This window comes from Eptatretus burgeri, chromosome 4 (assembly GCF_056783735.1).
Source record: "Eptatretus burgeri isolate ZD-2024b chromosome 4, Ebu_testis_v1, whole genome shotgun sequence".
NCBI lineage: Eukaryota > Metazoa > Chordata > Myxini > Myxiniformes > Myxinidae > Eptatretus > Eptatretus burgeri.
Genome location: NC_140964.1, coordinates 38,717,668 through 38,738,998, shown reverse-complemented (window position 1 = coordinate 38,738,998; position 21,331 = coordinate 38,717,668). Strand labels below are relative to the sequence as shown.

Below are 21,331 nucleotides of genomic sequence, written 5' to 3'. Positions count from 1 at the left end.
CACAGCTGATGCTCATGGACTATGCAGGTAACAAATCTCATTTGAGTCTTCCAGCAACCGCTCTTCGGACACAAAGTCCAACCAGCGATAGCCAAGGATTCTCCGAAGAGACCTGGTACCAAAGGAATTAAGTCTTCGTCTCGGATCCCTGGTCAGAGTCCAAGTCTCACATCCGTAGAGCAAGACTGGAAGCAACAAGGACCTGAAGACTTGGACATTCATCCTCCTGCACAGGAAAGAACAGTGCTACACCACATGATGCAGTGAATGCAAGACTCCCCAGGCCCGACCCAGACATCTGTTGACCTCTGGCTCACAGCCAGCAGAGACATGAATATCACTGCCAAGGGAAATGAATCTCTCCGTGACCGCAACATCCTCACCACAAACAGGTACAGACATGATAGCACCATTCAGAATGTCATTGAAAGTCTGGATCGTACTTTTGACCCAGCAAACCCATAATCCAAACAGCTCAGACTCCTCATTCAGCACCTTGAGGGCCTCCAAAAGGATATCTAAAGTCTTCGTAAAGATGACTGCATCATCTGTGAAATCAAGATCAGAGATGTTGACATTCCCAAATGATGCACCGCAGCTTGATCTCTCCGACATCCTCCCCAGAATCCAGTCCATACAAGTGCTGAAAAGAGTGGTGGCCAGCACACACCTGTGATGAACTCCAGTATCAACTGGAAATTAGTCAGAGATGGTATCACCACATCTCACAGCAACCTCAGTAACAGAGTATAGTTCAGACATCAGATCGATCAGTTTTGTTTGCACCCCACGAAGACAAAGAATCCTCCAGAGGGCATCCCGATTCACTGAATCAAACGCTTTACAGAGACCAACATAGGCTGCAAGCAGCCCCTGCCAAAACTCTCGTTTGCGTTCGGGGAGGACCCGAAGAGCAAGGATTCGGTCAATTGTTGACTTCTTTGGTGGAAACCATGACTGCACTGGATGCCGGTGCTCAAGCAGATGGTGGTGAACCCCATCAAGAATTATCCGAGCAAAGACATTGCCCGGCACTGAAAGCAGCGTCACCCCTCGGTAGTTGTTGCAGTCTTGTCGATCACCCTTCCCTTTCCAGAGAGGGACAACAAGGCCCCTCTTCCAGTCAGTTGGGATAACATCTGTGTTCCAGGCAGAGCACATAACTGCATGCAACGACACAAGTGCAGCATTTCAACCAGCCTTGAGAAGTTCAGCATGGATGCAACAGATCCCAGGAGCTTTACCCCATTTCAACTGGTTCACCATAGTCTGTTTCCACAAACGAAGCTGGGCCACAGTTCATTGGAGGGTCAGCAATGGGGATAGTAACACCCAACATCAAACTCGACAGTTGGTGGATCAGCCTGGTACAGCCGCTCAAAGTAACTGGCCCAGCGGGCCTTCCTCTGTCCAGAGCCCACCACACTCTGCTCTAACTGCAGTACACCGAGGGATGGGCTTGGATGAACGCAATGCGTGAATTCCCCTGAAAGCAAGACGAGACTCACTTGACTACAGGTGATGCTCTTCTCCCTCACAGATTTGTCGCACACCGGCCTCCTTGTCCACCCTTAGTGCATGTACTGTTTTACGCCTCAGCTCCCTGAACAGCTCAGCTCTGCCATTCAGCCTGGCCCTGCAACTCTGGTCAATGGTATCCAGGGTCCCTTGAAAGACAAAATTCTTCTTCACCCTATGGTGAGTTTCAAGACATCCACCGGCGAGATCAAGGACGGTGGTCTTGAAGGCACTCCACAACTCTTCACGATCCCCAAAGCACCCAGACCCCCTAAATCTCCACTCAGCCTGTTCGCAAACTGCTCAGCTACCCTCTCATTTTTGAGCTTGCCAACATCCAGCCTAGACTGGGATGATACCATTTCCCTAGATTTAAGCAGCAACTTCAGAGTTGCTACACCAAGCCTGTGGTCAGTATTGAGGAACTGAGCACTCCGGTAGACCCTGCAGTTCGGGACCATCCTCCAGTGACCGTCAACGAGCACATGGTCAATCACCTTTCCCACACTGCCAGCGTTGGAATACCAAGGCCAGCAATGAGCCTGTGGGTGCTGAAACCATGGACTAACCACCCTAAGTCCATGACATCTTGCAAAGTCAAGGAACTTCATGCTATTCTGGTTCACAGTTCTTGTCCCATGGGGACCAACACATGTCTCATAACCATCCCAATCAGTTCCAGTCAATGCATTGAAATCCCCCAAGACTAGAAGAGTATCTCGTCTTGGGCACTGATCAACCACAGACTCGAGCGTGGCAGAGAATGCGTCCTTCACGGTGAGATCAGTCGCCTCAGTATGAGCATAATCAGAGACGAGGGAAAGTGGTGAATCCTTAGTCTCATAATTTGCTCGTTGACCAGTATTACCTCAATCATCATTTGAGTCTGGTTATTGGACACAGCTACAGCAACTCCTTGGGCATGGTAACCATCAGAGCAACCAGACCAATAGTAGGTGTAACCACCCACCATGATCTCGCCGCAAACCGGTCTCCGAACCTCAGAGTGTGCTGCAATACCAATGTCCAAAAGCTTGAGCTCAGATGAAAAGAGAGACAGGTGATCATCCTCTCTTAGGGATAGGGACACTTCAGGCACCCACCCGAAGGGACCGCTTCAGGTTAACTCAAGGAGATCACCCTCTGGTGTACGACACCTCAGCACCACCCTGACACACACGACCACAATCAAACCCAGAAAGATTACCCCGTGGTTTCCCTCCTATCATCAAAGATTGGGGGTGCCGAAGGCTTTGCCCCAATCCCGTCATATAGTGAGCTGCCCTGCTCAGGGCAGCTGCACAGGAGGTAATCCCACAGAGTGCGTTTTCAGATTATTTTTTTTTTGTGCTTTTTCCTTTGTTTTGTAGAATGAAGGGTTTTACGGTGGCCGGAGTACAAATCCTCACACCAACCTCCTCATAAGAAGTAACCCAACTGCAAGAGGACGTCTGCAGACAGTTGGGCACTATATATGGATAGCCGTTGGCTCACAAGGAGCTCCTCCACCCTTTGACAGGTTTTTATTTTTTTTAATCCTAAATAATTAATAGCATGGAAAGCGAGTTCATTCATTTGATCATTCAGAAAATCAGTGACATTTGATTTCTTATGATGTCTTAAAAACAACTCGGCTGCACTCACCTCTCGACAGCCTGCCTGATACGCTCCATCCAGATGTTGCGCTCCATCTTGGTTTGCAAATGAAGCTCGTAAATCTCAGCATGGGCAGCTGCACTAATCAGGAACATGGCCCGTTCCTCATTGGCAACCTCGCGCACCAGCATCTTATGGAGTGAGATCACAGCAGCTTTCTGGACCTGTAATTAATTTGCTCAGAGTGAATAAACAATCAAAACTCAAATTAATTTCACATGAAAGATGTTGGGCAAACCCCTTTCTCCAACCTTTCACATCACATGGATCAGTTTGCATCAATTTATAGCTTGTGGTGTGGCTGTGCCATTGATGCAGTGCTGTACTTATTTTCAGTTCGAGCAGGAATTTGTGAGTTGGTCAGGGTGCCGGTGATAGCTCACTTACTTTTATCGAAGAACACCGTGGGATCTTTAGCATCCAGCAACTAATGCCAGCAGATAGAATGCCCACTTTAAAGTCCATCCGAGGGAAGGCACAAACATCAATGCATCGCCCTTCATGTGAAACACCAGCATGAGTTTACAGCTGGGCCGAAACACAAGCGGGAGAGAACTCAGATGTGAGTTTGCTTCACTAGGCAATCTGATAGACCTCATCCTTTCCTTGTATCCCTCGTCCCCACCTTCCGGGAGACGCATTACTCTTGCAAGTACTATCGGGGTCCATGGGACAATCAACATATGCTTACAAACATGGAAGAATCCATGACCATACAACCCTTCCTTCCTCATAACCTCATTTTTCCTGTCTTATCAATCCACGCCAAATCTCAGCCCAGTTATAAACTGTCATCCCAGTGTCTTGCATGTAGGCTGAGGCATCAAGGAGTCCCTTGGGTGGACGTTAAAGTGGGCATCGCATCTGCCAGCATTAGTTGGCAGACACTGAAGATCCAGTGGTGTCCTTCGTGAAGACTAGGTAAGTCAAATTATTACTAACTGAACAAATTCCCAATTCCTGCTTTAACCAACAGGGGGGCACTGCATTAGCAGCACTGCCACATCCACAGCAAATGATGCTACCTGCAACCATGTGCCACACACGAGAGAAAGACAAATCCTCAAGCCGCCAAACTTTGTTTGCCTCCCTTTCATCTCCAGCCTATTCCCTCCTCCCATTGTTTTTGTTTTCCTCTCAATTTTATCCAGTTGAAAAAAGAAACAATTCTAAACACAAGTGAGGAGTAAATAAGAAGAATAATAAGAAAAAAAAATTTAAAAAAGATTAAATTATAGGACAGACCAAAGCATGTATTTCATGATGGACAATCTATTCCTGAGCAAAACCTTACCATGGAAGGGAACACGTATTTCTGGTCTTTTTCTTGCAGAAAGACCATTACGTCTGACATCAACAGAACGTGGACATCTGCAGATTGAAAAACAAAAAGTCCATTTCATAATCCGCAAGCAAAATTACCCGTCACTTTGTTGACAGATTTGATCGAAAGACAACATGCTGTACTTCACAAACATTCTGGCCCATTTCACTCGATAATTTGCCCGAGGTAATCTTCCATCCGCATGGAAGTTAGCAAACTTCAACCATCCTTGCTGGTTGAACCGGTTCTTCAACTCTGTCAACAAACTTTGTCATTTGTATGGTCTGTTGCAGGCAGCAAACATGGAAGTTTACAAACATGGAGCTCGCCTCAGTAGGAGCATAAACAGAGACAAGAGAAATGACACCCAAGGAGTGGCGAATCCTTAGTCTCATGATTTGCTCGTTGACCGGTGTTACCTCAATTATCATTGGAGTCAGCTTATTGGACACAGTTACATCAACTCGTTGGGCATGGTAACCATCAGAGCAACCAGACCAATAGTAGGTGTAACCACCCGCCATGATCTCGCCGCAAACCGGTCTCCGAACCTCAGAGTGTGCTGCAATACCGATGTCCAAACGCTTGAGCTCAGATGAAAAGAGAGACAGGTGATCATCCTCCCTTAGGGATAGGACACTCCAGGCACCCACCCGAAGAGACTGCTTCAGGTTAACCCAAGGAAATCACCCTCTGATGGAAGTTAGCAAACCTTCATCAACCATCCTTGCTGCTTATGTGTGGCATGAGCAAAAATCACTTCCACTTTGCAGCGAAGCTCCATGTCAGATGCTTTGGTTTGAAACTCCCCTTAAATGAGTGAAATTAAACATTTTGAAAATTTCAAATTGTTCTCTCAGATTTCAACATCACTGTAACGCATATTATCAAATTGCTTTAATTTTCTTTATACAATGAGATTTGTAATACCGGCTACCGCCGGGTGGCATGATGCGATGCACATTTACATTAGAGAGAGAATTGGAATCTTCAATCACCCTGAACCCCTCCCCCAGATTTGCTACACCAACAGAAACCATACTTGGCGTACCTTTTGGCAGCAAACAAAATTTGGATGGATTTTGTTCAGTACTTTTAGTTTTTGAAGCATATCTAAACAAATAAACAAACATGAATTGAGACTTATGCATGTCCATTGCATCCATTATTCCCAACAAAGTCTATTATGAAAGTTTGAGTTATGGGCGTTTCTCAAAACATAAAAACACAACATTTACACATATCCTTTTACACCGTTGGATATTAACACTTTAATTTTGTCCACATTGACCAGCAAGACCACAGCTTCATTGATCCACACCTCGAAAGACATTTTGATGAAACCAGCAATCAAAATTCAAGAGATTCATGGTGAAAGATCCGGAAAAGTGCATAGTTTGCCTCGCACGCTCATTATGTACCATCGTTAACTGAACAAAGGCAAAAACAAGTAGCGGTACATTCAAAGCACACCGCCCCCATGCCAAATAAATAAATAACAAATTCACCAATGCATGACATCGCCGGGTGCCTGCCACCTTGCAGCACATGGATTTGGAATTGGGAAGGAGCAGTGTATAATAATTGATTAATTGTATAATTAAAATAAATAAATATTAATCATAAAATAAGTAATTTGCCAATCAATAGCCAAATCGCATACCGAAACCACCACCGTTTCATCTGAATATAATTTTTTTTTTTAATTAATCGAAAAATGAATAATTAAATCGATTATTGATCAAATAATCAAAATACCCTTTATAGCTAAATCACTTGGTCACCGTCATGTCCAACTATCAACTTCCGAGCTCAAAATATGCCTGAGATATTGCCAGGATGAGAAATAAAATAATTAATAAAACAATAATAATCAAGTAATTAATCAAAAAAGTAAAATGCAACATTTTTGCCAAAGTATCTTCATTTTTGTCCACAAATTTCAGCTTCCTTGCTCAAAGGATGGTTGAGATATCGCCTGGACAAACAAACAAACAAACAAGCAGTCATAGACTGGTACTTACGAAATCGTCAACTTGACCTCTGACCTTGTCTAATGAAAGCTGTCTCTAGAGAAGGTAGCGACGCAAACCAGAAGTTTCTATGATGATTCTATACCAAACCATCAAAAATCGTAACGTCGACCGAAGCAAAATCTCCATTTCTCCACGCAATTATTTTATATTATTTTATCAAAGTCACAAAACCGTAATATTCGGCCATCCACCAACAATCTTTACATAATCCAACGGCTCAGCGAGTCAGGCATGTGACGATAACCTTTATTGGGATAAAAAAAAAAGACTTTTAAACACCATCTTTATCGAAAACACCGTCAGCGCGCACACGGAAAACCATTACGTGATCAACGCCGCCTCTGCTCAAGTGCACTGCACCACGTGACGAGCCGTGACGCAGCGAGTGACATATTTTTTATACAATCTTAAAACGTCTCCAAAACATGCAATTTTTACCAGAATTTTGACAACCGAGTTTTAAGCGTCCTAAGCGATCGCAAAAACCGAAGACAAAATTAAAATCGAAGTTAAAACGAACTCGTAACGTCGAGCGAAGCAAAAATCTCCATTTCTCCATGCAATCATTTTATATTATTTTATCAAAGTAACAAAACCGTAATATTCAGCCATCCACCAACAATCTCTACATAATCCGACGGCTCAGTGAGTCAGACATGCGACGATAACCTTTATTGGGATAAAAAATGACTTTTGAACACCATCTTTAGCAAAAACACCGTCAGCGCGCACACGCAAAACCATACGTGACTCAACGACGTGTCTGCTCGAGCGCGCTGCATCACGTGACGACCTGTGACACGCGAGTGAAATATTTTTTATACAATCTTAAAACGTCTCCAAAACATCCGATTTTTACCAGAATTTCGACAACCGAGTTTTAAACGTCCTAAGCGATCGCAAAAACCAAAGACAAAATTAAAATCGAAGTTAAAACAAACTCGTAACGTCGAGCGAAGCAAAAATACTCCATTTCTCCACATTAATTTACGGAATTATGTTTGACCTCACTGTGGCCTTGACCTTTGACCGATTTTGACCAAAATCTAATCAGCGCTAGCCATCACCCTCCTGAATTACGTGATGTAATTTGACATTGGTTCTCTTCCGTTCTCGAGTTATCATGCCTACAAAACAAACACACAAACAGAGGACGGAAGTCATCAACATACTTACGAAATCTTTAGATTTCGTAAGTAACAAGACGACGACGTCATGCAGAGCACGATACTTGCAAAATCCATCAAACAAATTTGGCCTCAAAAATAATTGGCTGGTTGAATTCAATAACCTGAAATATAAATCCTCTTCAAATTGAAGTCAATCAGATGAAAATTGATGATTTAAGAAATGTCACCTAAGTTGTTGACCTTTGGCCTATGTTGACCTTTTGGCCAATTTTGGCCTAAAAAAATAATAGGCTTTTTGCTTATGCCAAGATCTACCATGTGGTGATGTTTCATCAAGATCAGTTCAAATTTGTGACCTGCAGGTGATTGACAGACAGAATAACAAAATCGACTGACCAATAACCTTGAAAAATCTTCGATTTTGCAAGCAACAAGAAAACGGAGTTAAAACCGAGTACTCCCTTCCTTCGGCGCACGGCGATGGCATCATGCATCACCAAGATATGGAATTGGGAAGGGGCGGTGTATAATACCATCGTGACCTGAACACACCACTATTATGGCCTATTGCTTAAATGGCCGAAATAACAGTATAATCCATGCACCCAAATAGGTCACATACATTGCCATTATCCATAGCTTCATTGATTACTGATTATTTAGGATATTTAACAACCACTTTTGTGCACATGCAGGCTAAATTGCATCAATGAAGGTGAAGATGAAAAAAAAATATTCAAACTATATCCCCATGGTGAGTCGATCATTTGGATGAAGTTTTGTATCGATCTGTGAAGCAGTTCTGGAGAAGGTTTTTTACATTTTTATTTTCAACACAATATGGCTACCGGACCTCATGACGGATGAAGACATACATTTTATTCTTCACTCACTTCGGGTCGTAGATCAGATGTATGAAGTTTCAGATTTTTCAGACAAGAATATTGATTCAACTAATTATGGCTGGAATACCATTTCGCCAATGATATCATCGTTATCACGCAATATACCCAGTGGGGAGTTGACATATGCCACGATTCAAACTTTTTTTCCTTGACTAGTTTTGTAGAAGAATATGTCAAAAAAATTTTCTTTAATCCAATGTGGCTGCCATACCATGTGACCTATGACATCAGAGCTATCAACAAATATTTTCCATGGGGAGTCCCTCTGTTTAAAATTTTGAATCAATTGGACAAACAGTTGCAGAGAGAACATTTTTTTCGCTAAAATGCATAGATGTGTGTGCGCGCACATGCCGAGTAAAATGTATAGCTTCAAAAACATGCTTTCAATTGTGTTTAATTTAAAAATTTCCATGAATATCAATGCTATGTAAGAGCTGGCCTGAACTGGACTTGACTGGACAAGCTGCCATCTTTTGAAACCAAATAACTTTTCAACAGAATACCTGGGAATATGAATTTGTTCATCGTGTTGAAGCTACAGCACACACAACAACCACATTCAAAGATATCAAACAGTGAGACCTGGTGTCTTGGCATATCCAAGAACACCAGACCACTCTTGCTACACACACCAAAATCTCAATGTGACCAGCCATGGGAATCAAACCCAAACCAGTGAAAGCAATAAAACAAGGCTTTACCCATTCAGACACTCAGCAGCTGTCTGGCAAAACTTCCCTTTGAGCTGTGATGTCACTAAGAAGGCCCAAAGCCAGCATCAGGACACAGCCACAAAAATAAAAAGAAACATTTGTGCAGCTTTTCCATTTTGGTTAAAACGTCATGGCAACATTTAAAACGATGCAGGAATGTTTCCCATTTGCTGGATAAGTGAATGATGAGTGCTGCAAACAGAGCTGGATTTGAAAATAGGAGCTGGTGATCACAGAATATGGGGAGGCATATAATATTGGCAGCAAGTCCAACTAATAATTACAATATTGTTTTTTGCTGGATTTTTACACAACAAATAGAGCAATTAAATAAAAATGCTGCATTTTGTCTTAAACACTTTAGTTTGTGGGATCCCATATGCCAACCGCATAAACAAGCAACATATCCCATATGTGGACAGTGAGAACAGGTAGCATACCCCACACATTAACCATGGAAACAGGAGGCATATCCCGTACACAGACTACGAAGACAGGCGGCATATCCCATCCGGCATATGTGAACTGCAGGAACAGGAGGCATATCCCGTACACAGACTACGAAGACAGGCGGCATATCCCATCCGGCATATGTGAACTGCAGGAACAGGAGGCATATCCAGTATACAGACCTCAAGAACAGGCGGCACACCCCATACACGGACCATGTGCAAAGGCGGCATAGCCCGAACGTGGATCATGGCAACATGCGGTATATCCCGAACATGGACAGCAGGAACAGGCAGTATATCCTATATGTGGACACTGATAACAGGTGGCATATCCAGTATGAGGATCACAAAAAATATGCTGTGCAAAGATGGCCAACTGATCGCTTCTCTCTGAGGTTTTTCATGAAGTTTGTCGGGCATTGGACATATACACACAGTAACTCTGCAGAAATGTCACCAGAAAGCAGTCCTTCATATAATTAAGGAAAACCATCTTTTTCTAAAAGCACAGACTTCCTTCAACAACAACAACAAAAGGCAAATGGGCAAAACAAAACATGTGAAATCAAAATAAATCCTAACCTAAACATGCAATACATTTGGCCCAGCTCACCTTTAATCCTCCCACTGCTTACTCGCCAATTAAAATTCCCATCATACAAAAGACGTCGCCCGAGAGCAAGCAGATCAGCATGCTTGAACACACGACCATCCTTTGTGCGACACTGAACCTTGCTGTCGGTGCGTCTTGCAAAGTCTATGAGCGTTTGGCGCTTGTGTACACGTTCGTCCACAGCTTTGATTATATTTTTGATGAGAACCAGACTTTTGCTGACATCTGCGTGCTCCTCCGTGTCATCTATACCAGAAACAGGTGGTAAGAAAAACATTTTAGAGTTTTGGACATCAAGCACCCTCCCAGCATCATCAACTACAACCTTCCCACCGACCCACCCTCCCCCCATACTTTCCGTCCCCCACCCCCTCAACCTTAATTTTAAAAACACAAAAAGGAAATGCTTATGACAATAAAAGGAGTGAAACAAGATCTATTTAAAGAAAACCCTGATACACTGCCGATCAACTGAAAGGTAAAAGGCTATCTGTTCCATTTCCCTGAGACCCACCTTTAGTGTGTTTCAATAACTCTCCTAGCAACGTAGGATACTTGGTGATTCTCTGTGTGACAAGCAACATGCATTCTTGCACTCCTTTGCGACGAAGCTTCGGGTTTTGACTCTGTTTCTGTGTAGTACAAACAAATCAAAGTTGTTTTGTGAGAGCTGAGGCGAGTGGGGCAAATGGTGTTGGAACAATCATTTGCAAGTGACATCATACCAAGTTTCCATCATCACTACATACATTAATGAAGCTTTGGAAGGACTTTCTTGACATCAATGCTTTGTATAAATCCACTGCCTCCTTGTGACGGCTACAAAACTCCCCATATATGTCAATCAAAGTCTTGGCAGATGTCTCTGAAAACTGGAGGATAAACAGGATGACAAAAAGTCAGGCAATTAAAAATGTATTACAATATAGTGTGGTGAAACTTCTTATGATCAAAAAATTACTTTTACCTATAACATAGTGTTCTTAAAGATGCACTTTTAGGATTATGAATCCAAAACATATATATATATATATATATATATATATATATATATATATATATATATATATATATATATATATATATATATATATATATATATATATATATATATATATATATATATATATATATATATATATACATACACACACACACACACACACACACACACACACACACACACACACACACACACACACACACACACACACACACACACACACACACACACACACACACACACACACACACACACACACACACACACACACACACACACACACACACACGCACAAATGATTGCCGAAGTGATCTGAGCCTCAGACAGAAGAACTGCCTGGCGGAAGAACAAAAAATACACCCGAGCGGGTTTGACGGTGAGCTCAAATACAAAACTTGATACAAACGAGTGTTAATCAACCTTAGCGACTACGGAAAGTGAAAACAGAATTCAAATTGAATTTAAAATAAATGCGTGAAGTCGCTCGAAGCAAAAATCTCCATATTCTAGGAATCATTAACAACATTATACAATTTTCAAACCCATGTTTATGGCTGTGAAATAAATACTCTAAGTGTGTGTGTGTTTAATTGCTGTATCCAGGACAGAGCTGGACCCCAACTAAAAAGGACCCTCGGGCCACCGAGAAGCTCAATCACTCGCTACCTGCACGTCTGCGTGGTGTCACGTGACCAGCCAGCTCGCCGTCGGATGAAACGTCCGTTTTTCACCGGAATTCTTTCAGATACTTGAAGAGCACATCCCCTATCAATCTAAAATATAAACATTAATCTCACAGACGCTTCGAATAAGCAGTCCCTCAGGAGGACAGGTTACGAGTTGAAACAGGAACGGAAAGCATGTGGTGTCCCTTCCAGAGTCTCACGGTTATTTGAATTGAATATATTTTCCTCATGAAGTGTGTGTTTCTGAGCAGATTTGCATGAAAATTATCTTCATTAAACGTGTAGCGACACCAGAAGGTCCCAAGGGTGAAAACAGAAATCAACTAGAACTTAAGAGAGCCTTGTTATATGGCATGGAAACGGATGGAAGCCCATGGAAGCTATCCCTCGCTGATATATTCCCAATGCATTCCACATTGACCGAGGAAATGAACATTCAATTTTCACAAAACTTGATGCAACCGAGTGTTACTCAACCTTAGCGACTATGAAAAGTGAAAACAGAATTTATATTGAACTTAAAATAACCGCGCTAAGCCGTGTTGAAGTCAGCGGACCTCGTGTTGCCCAATAAACAGGGCCAGACGACAGAGGTAACGAGAAACTAGTTGGTCGAATTAAATCTTCTTAATAATCACTATGAAACCCATTATGCATTAGAGCCGTCCGATGCTTCCTTATAGTCCATTTTGCACTTGATGACCCTGTAACCTTGACCACCAGGCGAAAATGGGCTCAGACGATCTAAAGAGAGCAACTAGTATGATCATCGTGTCAAGTTAGAACTCAATCGGCCGAGACGTGCAGGAGGAGATAGAAAAATAAAAATTGTTGACAGACAGACACAGAAAGCCAGGGCAGACAGAAAGACAGATCTGAGGCCATCGAGCGGTTATATTAGGTCAGCGAGCTGTCCTAAAAATTAGAACCACTGGACTTGGAGGTTATCTGGGCCCTAGCCTAATGTTGCAACCCAAATTCGGTAGCATTCTGACTGATGGGTCGAGAGAAGGCTTCACAAGATTTTCCAAAAAATTGACCAAGACAGCCATTTTGACACACTTCTGGTCAGGTGATTGGCATGGCCTCCACAATTTAATATCAGGACCCAATCCTTATGTTGCAACCCAAATTTGGGAGCATTCTGAATGGTGGATCTGGAGAAGAATATTTTGGAAGAAATTTACCAAGTTTGCCATTTTGACCTACTAAAGTCAAGTGACCAGAACAAGCTTTGCTTGTTAACCAGTTACCAGTCAGGACAGGAACATTGCTGCCAAATTTCAGCTGGATCGGCCAGGCAGTTTGGCCAGAGAAGTCAAAATCGGAGATGGACAGATGGTGCACAATGACAATACCTTATCTGGAATTTAAATTCCAAATAAGCAAATATAATAATGAAAGGGTTTTGACTCATCATGTGAAAAAACGTTTTCAAACCACTCTTTAAATGAGCTTAACAACATCCACCAATTTTAAATACCCGAGAAGCACCAGCTCCCCATATGAGCTACCAGGAGGGTCATGTTATCTTTATGATTATTAATACCACAGCAGAGTACACACCCTAATGGTGATCTTGTTCCAAGCGTGCAACATGTTCTTCCAACACATTCCTTTATTTGTGAGGTGTAAAGGTAATAGACCACTGCTTCAATCACTGAGGCTGAAATCACGCTGAAATAAATATATATAGGAGCAATACCCCTGGGCGCTCACCTGGTAATGACTGGATAAGAAAACCAGGGAACCACTGGTAGGCGTGGACAACGCAAAATATGCAATGGAGAAGAAAGTAAATACCTATGTATTTTTTTAATGCAGTGAACAAACTTTGTTGCATCATGGGTGATAAAGGTTGTGGTCAAGTTTCATCGAAATTCTGTGTGTCGTATCAGAGAAGAAAGCAAATACATATTTTGGGATGCATTTTGGGATGATTCCAAATTCCATGAAGACCATCTCTGGACCAAGCTAAGTGCCAGAATAAAGGGAGGATTTGCTTTTCTTTTATTTCATTACTGTGTGTGTGTGTGTGTGTGTGTGTGTGTGTGTGTGTGTGTGTGTGTGTGTGTGTGTGTGTGTGTGTGTGTGTGTGTGTGTGTGTGTGTGTGTGTGTGTGTGTGTGTGTGTGTGTGTGTGTGTGTGTGTGTGTGTGTGTGTGTGTGTGTGTGTGTGTGTGTGTGTGTGTGTGTGTGTGTGTAGAGGAACCTTGACTTCGGTTTAATTTACTTCACATTATTATTACTCCATTTTTGAATTACCCTTGTAATGTAAATATTTCTACTGTCATTAAATCCCAGCGTTTATTTTAAGTTGCTCCATCCATGTATTTGTCGTGGGGCTCGAGTATAAAACTCCTTGTGCTGTGCTTCCATGTGCCTCCGTCGCTCTGCCAGTACCATGCCCTACCCCTCCCGCACGCATTATAATCTCTGAAGATCACGTGTCCGCCTCCTAAGGAAAACCACTCGGCTCTCCGGGCTGGCCGTTGTTAACCGCCGTTCACAATTTGGGTCGGTGGGGATTAACTTCACCGCCAGACCCGCGATATCTTATACATCATTGTTATATACCTCAGATAATCCGAATTGCACACACCCCATCCCCCATCCCTCCCACAAAGGAAGAAAATGCCAAGATGGGTGAAGAAAATGCCAAGATGGGTGAAGAAAATGCCAAGATGGGTGAAGAAAATGCCAAGATGGGTGAAGAAAAGAATTTTTAGAAAAATAATTTTCTTTCAAAACTTGATGGAATCAAATGAAAGTTGCTCATGTACAACACCAGGGTGCCCCAACTAATCCTTCTGAAAGCTTCAGCTTCCAAGGTCAAATGCTCTCGGAGGAGTACATGAAACATACAACATTCATACATACATGCACAATACTTTCCCTACATTATATATAGATGTTAAAATGGAGAAGGTAGTCAGACCAACAATTCTACCTGTTGCACGAGGATATCGCCAATACGATGCATAATGAAGTTTGGGCCTCCACCATACTCCTCTACACAACATCGCCATCGTTCATAGAGCTGCTTCAGAAAGGCATCATGGGCTTCCTCAAGTTCTCTCTGGCATGGGAAGAGCCTCTCCACAGTAGCTTCATCGAAACCAAGCAATTTGTACATGCCATCGGCAAACACGTCCGCCATGACATGCAGGTTATGCACGTGATGCATTTCCGTCTGCATCAGCTCTAGGAGTGCAGTTTACAAAATGAAATGTGATGCCTAAATGCAGAGTCTCCACACATTGACCAAAACAATCACTAAGCAGGCAAAGGCGTAGACAAAATTTACCGTAAATTATATCTTGTCTTTTGACCTCAGAATTCTCCTGTTGTTGAAGGAAAGAAGCAGACACAGATGAACTCCATGAATCCGCTTCAAAGCCTTCAAGCTCATCGGAGGGAATAGTCATCGCAGGAGAATTGTCCATGGTGTTATTTTCTGAGTAGGAGATGCGAACAATATAAAAGATGTTTCACAAACAATTGCATTCAAAATCAAAAAACAATGCAACATTACGATTGGAGAGTGAAAAGCTTGGAGACTACATAGAAAAGGATTAATGACCCCTCCTTCAAAGCATTCAGGAATTGGCTCGTGCTAAACCATGGCACAGATGTTTAATCCTTTTCTATGGAGTTTTCAGCCATTATCACATATTTTTGACTGCCGTGGATGAGTTTCTTCAAGCCATGAGAAGAAGTCATGTTTTTGGCTCGGAAACATTGAAAAGGTGGCAATTTTTTTTTACTTCATCTCACCTGTATTAGCATAGTGGTGAATGTAATCGTGAGACAAAGCTCCTTCCTCTTGAGAGCACTCTACTTTGGTGACGATTGCACCTCCTGCTGGAGATCCTAATACCAAATCCACCTCATCCAATTGTGATCTGCAAAGACGCAAATGCCTGTTCAAGCTAGGCCAGTGTGAAGAAGTGTGTGCATATACCGTTTATGTCGATTAAATCCATAAATGAACGTTCCACTCATAGACTACAGCACTCAAAGTGAATACTCAATAATGAGATGTAAAAAGAAAATTATTTTCAAAAAAACACAACACGTACAAGGGGTTCGTGGGAATGTTTCTGGAGAAGGAATGGTGGAGTGGAGTCGAGGACACCTGGCTAGCTACACAGCTTCCCTGGGTGTACATGTTGCCCCCGTTCAGAGTGTTGTACCTTGTGGAGAATGCTGTAGCATAGGGATTAAAGTAGAGGTTTAAGAAAAGTTGGAAGTTGTTCATCAGTTACAATGTGAAGCATAAAATGATTACAGCACATCAATAAACCGTTCCTTAAGTGGCAGAAAAAAATGGATTGCAAAAAATAAAAATAATAATAAAATAAAAATCATTGAAAATGCAACTTTTATGAGGTTTCACTGTGTTAAACCCAACAATAAAAAAAAATTTTTTAAAGCAATCAAACCGTACATAAATGTGATGGTATAAAGTCCTTTCCAGGTGAGTACAGCAACTGGTTTGACTGCAGAAAAATGGGCACGCACACACACAGGTTTTTTATTTTTTTTTTTTTAACTCTTTAGTCACAAAAATTATGATCATTTGTTTTAAACAGCAGTGGCTAAAATAGTTCTACATCTAAAAGTAAGCACTTTACTAATATGCAAGCAAGTGACTGATTTTCTGACTGCCTGGATCATCAGCTGGGTTCTGTTCCATTTGAGGTTCCGACCATTTCAGCCCAGAACCTCTCCAAAGGGTGTGTCTACATCAATCTATCCACGACCTCAGTCGTGTCCAGACAATCGGTCAATCGAGCAATGAAATCTCACTTTCAAATATATCCGTACCCGTGCAGCATACGTGTGCGCACGTATACGTACATTAACACATCAAGCCATTTGGGAAACACGTCAACAGATTAATCACTTTGATAACATTCTTCAACAACAGTTATTTCAAAACAACTTAACAGACAAGAATGTTCCAACTGCACGATCTTTAAATGACGCAAAACAGAAGGCCAAGCAGTCAAAAAGGGGTTTACGTTGTACGATTAAACTAAAATGTATTGCCATAGCCAGAGCTAGCATTTGCAGGCAGGTTCACACACGATAAATCAAGACGAAGGAATTTTGAGAAAAATGAAAAATACATCGGTGGAGTTTGCACACGGCAAGTTGGTAAAGAGGCCGAGTTAATGGATGAGGGGAGAGGGAGGGCGGGTACAGTTAGTTACCTTGTGCTTGATTTTACAGCACGTTGGAAGGTTCTCAACGCAGTTCTTATGTACATTCACGTTGCACTCTGTAACACAAGAGGCGTACATCGAGTAAGCAAGATCTGACATGAATGAAGCCTATTTGGATTTCTCCATTCACACCAAGGTTGCCAGGAACGTGTTACTTACCCTGGTATCATGAACAAAACAAAAAAAATTGCAGGAGGAAACTCACTATGCGATAGCCAAGTGCAACACAACCCGTCGTGGAGAGTAGGACAAAAGAAATCTGATTTTACAGAGATGCGACACTTGCATATGGAAATCCCAGGCCACAATACAAGTAACCAATAAATCTGGGTTCAACTAATGGATAATCCAATTTATACAAGTGAAACCAGAGTTCATCGAACACAATGCCCTGCGCAGTCTTGAGAAACAAGGACATGGGCGGGGTCTGCGAGTGGCAAAATTGATTGGTCGTGTTGATGTAAAATGCTGCAATGTTTTGTCCAAGTACTGTTAAACAGAAGGGGTTTGAAAGTGCCAATAAAGGTGATTTGTGTTCTACACTGCTCAAGTATATACATAAATCAAATGAAATTAATATATATTTCAGACGTTTACCGCCATTGATGCGGCGTCTTTGCCACCACCTTATTCAACACATTACATTCGTTCTTCATGCTTGTTTGTGTCCTTTTACTGCCAGACAGTCAGACTAAAATAATTCTCAATCCTCTCTGCACATGCACACTTGGGCCAAATTCAGAGGCAAAGTCCTGCAAAACTTCAGATCAGTTTTCTGATTCATGTTCAAAATATAACATTCAATTCAAATCAAGTTGTTCCTCGATCATTAACTGACGTGTGTAGACACACAAAGTGAACCGATTGCGAAACCCCGCTCTTCGCTTCATGTGCGTGTGGTAAATATCAAAACGATACCACTGTTGCCCCTGGAGTTTTATCAAATCCTCGCCCACGATCAATAAAAAATGGTTCAAACAATGTCCTGGTTACTCCCAAGATACAACTGTATGTTTAAAACCACAAGTTATCATTTATCTTTTCTGCTATCCGTAGGAGAGCTATATGATCTTTAACCTTCTAACCTCAGCACTCTCACACCCCTCCTGTGTTATCTCGATGCATTATGGCATACAACCACAAAATTCCCACCAGCTTCACGTTCACTTGCACAAACACTCATTCTCTTGTGCTCATCTCCATAAACTTGCGATCTCTTCAACTCTTTATTACAAACAAATTGACAAAAAGAATACTATTATTATTTTTAATATTAATAATCACTCCCCACCCTCTCCACGACCAAATTTTCACCATCACCCACAACGTTGCACACGATAAATAAGTGGCACCAAATTTTTTTTTATATTTAATGGGGTTACATTCCTCAAACATCAAGGACTAAATAATGTTTCTTAGCAACTATGACTGGCTTTTGCGACACCTTCTGTTCTCCTAAATCGAGCAAAACATCAAATGTGGTTGCTATGGTCTTTGGAGTTACCTCATCGATGTATATGATGTAGTTACAAACTTTACTAGCATTCAAAACTGCAATAATGTACATTTAAAAGTTACCTTAACATTCCGTTCCATGTTCACCCAAATTTTTCAACTTCGATCACACGACTCGACAATTATTTAGCCGGAATATTTGCTGGAGGGAAACAATGGCACCGGTGAATGAAAGCAGAAGGTTTGCTTGAACAGTATACAACCACCTATGCGACATGTGAAACACATTCAACAGAACAACCTGGAAAGGCAGGGGTGTCAGAAACAAAAGGTGAATTAAAACTGGAATTACATGGGTACCTCAAAGCAATGGGGATAGAGGGGTGCATGCACATTGGCAGGACTGGTTGTTAGCTTGGGTATGCATAAGTGATTGGAAATAAACTGATAGATTGAAAGGATCATGTGCTGTTGATACAGCACAGGCATGATGGACCAAATGGCCCCCTCCTGCATCAAAATTCCTTTTAACAATTTTGTTTAAATGTCACAATTAAAATAATTTAAAGATAATGAAAGCAAACAAAGCATTCCTCTTGCCAAGTGTAGATTGTACATTGCACAGATGTCAGCTACACATAAGGCCTTAGTTATTTTACAACTTGGTTTACAGATCCGCCGACGGTATATTTGCCAAAATGAAATATAAATATAAAACACATTTTTATCTTTTTATATTTATAAATTTTCCGCCGAAGTTGCAAAAGTTTCAAAACCCGAAATGTCAACGTCGGCATCTATTTTCAAAATATAATTTTGCGCGCGCACCAAAATGCCGAGTCCTCTTTAACCAAACTGCGCAGTAGTCTTCGGTCATGGCATCTGAGCAGTGGCCAGTGTGGTTCAGATTGACTGTGGCTTCTGGGGCGAAAGTGATTGTTAATAAGTATGTCAGCGGTATAAATTTGAGTGACTGTATTGGTGATTTAATCACGCAACATCTTGACGACGAATATTCTGGCCGAACGATTGCATCTATTCAGTGTAGCAGCAGGGATGATTCGCAGGCTACTCTCGATCGTGACGATTTTGTTTCCGTCGAAAGTTGCAGACCGCTGTTCGTATTGAAAGATTTCAGTGCCAAGTACGTCAAAGTTTCCCTGCGAGATGCTGATATTCAGCCTTCAACGGACCAGAAATCAGCTTTTGATGTGCTCATGGGGATGGGGGAGACGGTACGATCAGATGCCCGCTGAAAAGTAAGAGCTGGTTATGGCTCCGATTGACCGTTTTGAGCATGTTGACTCCTAGTAGACACCTTTTTAAAATCATATCCAGCACTATGCACTGGTGTGCACGCACACATCTTCGACTTGGACAGTAATTTTCTCAGCATTGTTTCCATTTGTTTGATGATCCAACAGGTTTCTACACGAAAAACATGCCAGACTATATTCTAAAAAGATGTTTTAACCCTTCTTTATTGTTTTTCACATCAGATGAAACGGTGAATATAGGCATCCTGCATTTGAATGGTCTTCCATCTTCAATGTTTTCTTAGATCCTCCTGGTCCGGGATATATATTTATTTTCCTCCCACCTACCCTTGTCTTTTCCATGAAACATTTCGAAAACAAATCATAAAAATTGAAATTATATTTATATTTCGACCTACCGACCCTACATTTTAGCTGAAGAACTGTGTAAACCAAGTTATAAAATAACTAAGGTCTAATGTGGAATTACCTTCAAGGTGCATTGAAAGTAAAAATCAGGAGAAAGAAAGCAACGTAGACAATTGGCTCAAAGTTTCAACACATTTGGAGAGAAAAATGCCAAGAGCCTGTGCTGCTCGCTTGACAAGAGTAAGATTTACATGACAAAGAAAAAAAAAAAACATCACTAAGAGGATAGTATAAGTGGCCTATGGCCAATGCACACGCATTCTAAATGCTAGAGACTTAAAAGTAACAAAAGCAATCAAATTGAATTGGGAAAAATATGAGAACCTGGAAATATGGAGAAACAAACAACAACATTGTTTTGCTTACATATGAAATTGTGAGACGAAGGCAAACAGAACCAGCAATCAACATTATTGGAGAACAAATGTGCCACGACACAAAGGAAACCTGCGTACTGTATAATCGTTTCAGTCGCTGGGTTTTGGCACCTCCCTTTCCAGTCACCCTGGTACTGCCGTCAGTAAGAAGTGCACCGACCAGACCGCCCGGCCTTTGTTAATGACAAGTCACGTGAGGCTCAGCATAGCACCCAGACAGCTGGGCTGTTCTCAAGCCATATCAGCTGCTGCCACAAGCATTGCATGTCACAATCGATGATATCAAACTCAAAAAGAACTCCTTAAAGGTATCTGTGGGTCACGTACTACAGGGTGCCCCACAGAAAACCAGGAAATTTGGTATTTTATTTAAAACAAAACAAAACAAAAGCAAACTTAGATGTAGTGTAAAACAAAGATACACTTCATTATATGTTAGTTTATTGATATGGTAAAATACGGCAAAATAAATCTCAAAATCTCAAATTTCCAGGTTTTGTGTGGGGCACCCTGTAGATTAGGGTTTGTACGTAGCTCCATTGACT

At 41.8% G+C, this 21,331-nt stretch overlaps 1 protein-coding gene across 4 annotated transcripts in view; it reads right to left on the bottom strand.

Annotated features, from left to right (window-relative positions):
* LOC147027841 (rho guanine nucleotide exchange factor 18-like) overlaps positions 1-21,331 on the bottom strand; it is a 242,726-nt gene that overhangs the window by 43,840 nt on the left and 177,555 nt on the right. For all 4 annotated transcript variants that reach the window (XM_085877505.1, XM_085877507.1, XM_085877509.1 and 1 more), the window contains 11 exons: positions 17,258-17,325; positions 16,489-16,540; positions 16,121-16,247; positions 15,816-15,943; positions 15,346-15,495; positions 14,989-15,242; positions 11,100-11,222; positions 10,865-10,982; positions 10,351-10,596; positions 4,469-4,545; positions 3,163-3,338 (listed from right to left, as the gene is read on the bottom strand). In XM_085877505.1, the coding sequence (XP_085733631.1) occupies positions 3,163-3,338; positions 4,469-4,545; positions 10,351-10,596; positions 10,865-10,982; positions 11,100-11,222; positions 14,989-15,242; positions 15,346-15,495; positions 15,816-15,943; positions 16,121-16,247; positions 16,489-16,540; positions 17,258-17,325 (1,519 nt within the window). The remainder of the gene's footprint in view (positions 1-3,162; positions 3,339-4,468; positions 4,546-10,350; positions 10,597-10,864; positions 10,983-11,099; positions 11,223-14,988; positions 15,243-15,345; positions 15,496-15,815; positions 15,944-16,120; positions 16,248-16,488; positions 16,541-17,257; positions 17,326-21,331) is intronic.